This window comes from Carassius auratus, chromosome 19 (assembly GCF_003368295.1).
Source record: "Carassius auratus strain Wakin chromosome 19, ASM336829v1, whole genome shotgun sequence".
In the NCBI taxonomy this organism is placed as follows: domain Eukaryota; kingdom Metazoa; phylum Chordata; class Actinopteri; order Cypriniformes; family Cyprinidae; genus Carassius; species Carassius auratus.
In genome coordinates, this window is record NC_039261.1 from 21,491,095 (window position 1) to 21,494,022 (window position 2,928).

At 39.8% G+C, this 2,928-nt stretch overlaps 1 protein-coding gene across 1 annotated transcript; it reads left to right on the forward strand.

The window, feature by feature from the left end:
• Positions 1 to 1,193: 1,193 nt before the first annotated feature.
• On the forward strand, positions 1,194 to 2,504 carry LOC113119816 (alpha-(1,3)-fucosyltransferase 9-like). Its single transcript, XM_026289484.1, has one exon. It carries the CDS (start codon positions 1,351 to 1,353, stop codon positions 2,500 to 2,502), a length of 1,152 nt encoding a protein of 383 aa, XP_026145269.1. The 5' UTR covers positions 1,194 to 1,350; the 3' UTR covers positions 2,503 to 2,504.
• Positions 2,505 to 2,928: the final 424 nt, after the last annotated feature.

A 2,928-nucleotide genomic window follows, 5' to 3' on the forward strand; every position in this document is an offset into this window, starting at 1 on the left:
TCTCATGAAGTGACGCTTTATGTGTTCGTGTCCTCATATAGTGACACACGGCAGAGACTACAAAACAGTGAGCTCCCGCGAATCTGCGTCCATCACCCACAGAGATGTAGAATTTGAAGGAGTAATATTTAAATTGTATTTTGCAGTTTAATATTCACAGACACTAGTATATATTGGGCTACAGTCTGGAGCCCTGCGCTTATGGTGCGTTCAAGTCCTACTGGGAAGTTCGTATGCACGAGGTGGAAGTCATGCTCACTACGGCATGTGCGTTCAAGTCACTTTGGTCAGAGCAAGATGGCGGAGTACTTTCTCTTAATTAAAAACATAAAAATACAGCAATGTTCTTAAACTCTTGTTCTAGAAAATGAAGAACAATGAAATGTGCATTAGGTATACTTCATTTTTTTATGTTTTAAATTAATTTATGAAGCCACTGCCAACTTTATTGTTACAAGTTGCATTGTTATATTATAGTGCCATCATATTTTGCATCGTCGATTAACTTACTGTGCTGTAAATAGAAAAGTCTGACAATATCACAGCTAAATACCTTTAAGCATTGTATATTCCGCCATGTTAATCACTGACACGCCAACCCCAACTCGTACAGATCGGGGCTTAAGAAAATCCAGAGCTCCCCACTGGTATTTACGATATTGTGGTTGCATTCATGTGCATTCAACTCATAAAAACGATCAATATTAGTTGACTAGAATTCACCATTAGACTTACAAGGAAGTGACTGAATGCAGCTGAGGGTACCGAATATACTCGGGAGTCTGTAACTTACTACCGGTTCTAAAGAGACGCTTTTACTGTGTTGCTTGTGGCAACACAGTAAAACTTCTTGTGGTTGCAATGCATTCTGAGCAGCGAAGAAGAACCGTGCAGCGGTTAGGCAAAGCTAGCGGTCATAACTAGGTCTTGTTTAAGAAAATGGTATCGGATCGGTATATGGGTTCATGTACTCGCCGATGCCAAAATTTGTTGTGGTATCGGTGATATTTCCGTTACTAGTATCGGAATCAGAACAACTCTATAAATTTCCTACCATAAATGTATCAAAACTTTGATTATTTTTTTTATTTATTTTTTGGATTAGTAATATACATTGCTAGGACTTCATTTGGACAATTTTAAAGGCGATTTTCTCAACATCTAGATTTTTTGCACCAGTTAATTGCACATTTTCAAATAGTTATATCTCGGCTAAATATTGTCCTATCCTAACAAACAAATAGAACGGTTTTTTTTTTTTATGACCCTTATGACTGGTTTTGTTGTCCAGAAGTAACATATTTCAAGCCACATATTAATCCATTTTACATCTTTTTCTCTACATTAGTGATGGACAAAACAATGGTTTCAAAAACCACTAAGAACATTACAATCGCCATACTTTTGATGGCATTTCTTACAATCTACATGTACCTGTACCACGACTCAACCAAAAACTTTTTCGGCAAATTCACTGGTGCTCATGTCCAGATAAATAACACAGAAAATTGCCTCAGCGTTCTTAAGATGCATAACTACAAGTGCAGCCCAGACATCCCCTTGGACCAAGATCTGATAGCAACATCTAAAGAGAAAGAAGAACCAGACACCATTGTGTTAATCTGGATGTGGCCTTTTGGCGTCAGTTTTGATTTAAGACCCTGCAGTTCGGCTTTCGGTATCCATGGCTGCCATTTAACGGATGACAGAGGTCTATTTAACCAAGCACATGGGGTAATGATCCATCATAGAGATATTAGTGGGGATTTATCCAACATACCACAACTCCCACGACCAGCTTTACAGAAGTGGGTATGGTGGAATATGGAGTCTCCAACATATACAAATCAAATTCCCTTGCTAAAGGAACTATTTAATCTGACTTCAAGCTACCGCTGGGACTCGGATATTCCAGTACCTTACGGTAGGATCACAGAAAGCACAGAGGAAGAGAAAAAATATACTATCCCAAAGAAGGACAAATTAGTTTGTTGGGTAGTAAGTCACTATAGCCCAGACCTTAAGCGATCACATTATTATAATGAGTTAGTGAAATTCATTGACGTGTCAACTTATGGCGGGCACTTCAACAAACCAGTTAATGATAAGGAGTATTCCAGTTTAGTGTCTAGTTGCAAATTCTACTTGTCTTTTGAGAATTCCATTCATAGAGACTATGTGACAGAGAAGCTGTTCAATCCTCTAGGGCTTGGTACCGTTCCTGTTGTTATTGGCCCGCCCAGAGAAAACTATGAGCTGTTCATACCAAGTAAAGCCTTCATTCATGTGGATGACTTTCCATCCCCAAAAGAACTGGCCGATCATCTGAAACACCTCGACCAAAACGAGGACCTGTATATGCAGTACTTCACCTGGAGAGAACGTTTTGTTTCAAAGCCAACATACTTTGGTCTTGAACATGCCTGTTGGATTTGTGATCATATTAGAAGGAATAAGCACTACAAAGTGGTCAAAGATCTCAACAGCTGGTTCTGGGCTTGAGGGCAATTTAACAGATGCTGAGTGAACGTTGAGGTAAGCCATGAGCAGGAGCGTAGCAGACATTTTAAAAGACTGTGTGGGGGGGGGGGGATCAGCTGTCAGGTGATGTGACCCTCAATGGCCAGAGCAAAGTGAAATCACGAGCTCAACTGGAGATTTGAAGCTCATGACAGATGCGCCCAAGAGATTATTCGTCTTGTGATTGGTTAAAATTTTAGTCAACTCAAATCTAAATAAACAAACCAGAGAACACTGGCGGAAATATCGGTGGTGGGTCAAACAAAGCGCGGGGGACAGAATCACCTCTTTTTAAAGCACCTGCTACGCCCCTGGTCATGAGTAGAGAGACTTTTCACCTCCTTTGGATTTAAAATGGGCATTAACCAACAACCACAAATAACTTGTAATGTCATAACCTGCAAATAA

Bases quoted from the DNA above. Each gene is read 5' to 3' on its own strand.
- LOC113119816 (XM_026289484.1), top strand. From the start codon at position 1,351: ATGGACAAAACAATGGTTTCAAAAACCACTAAGAACATTACAATCGCC.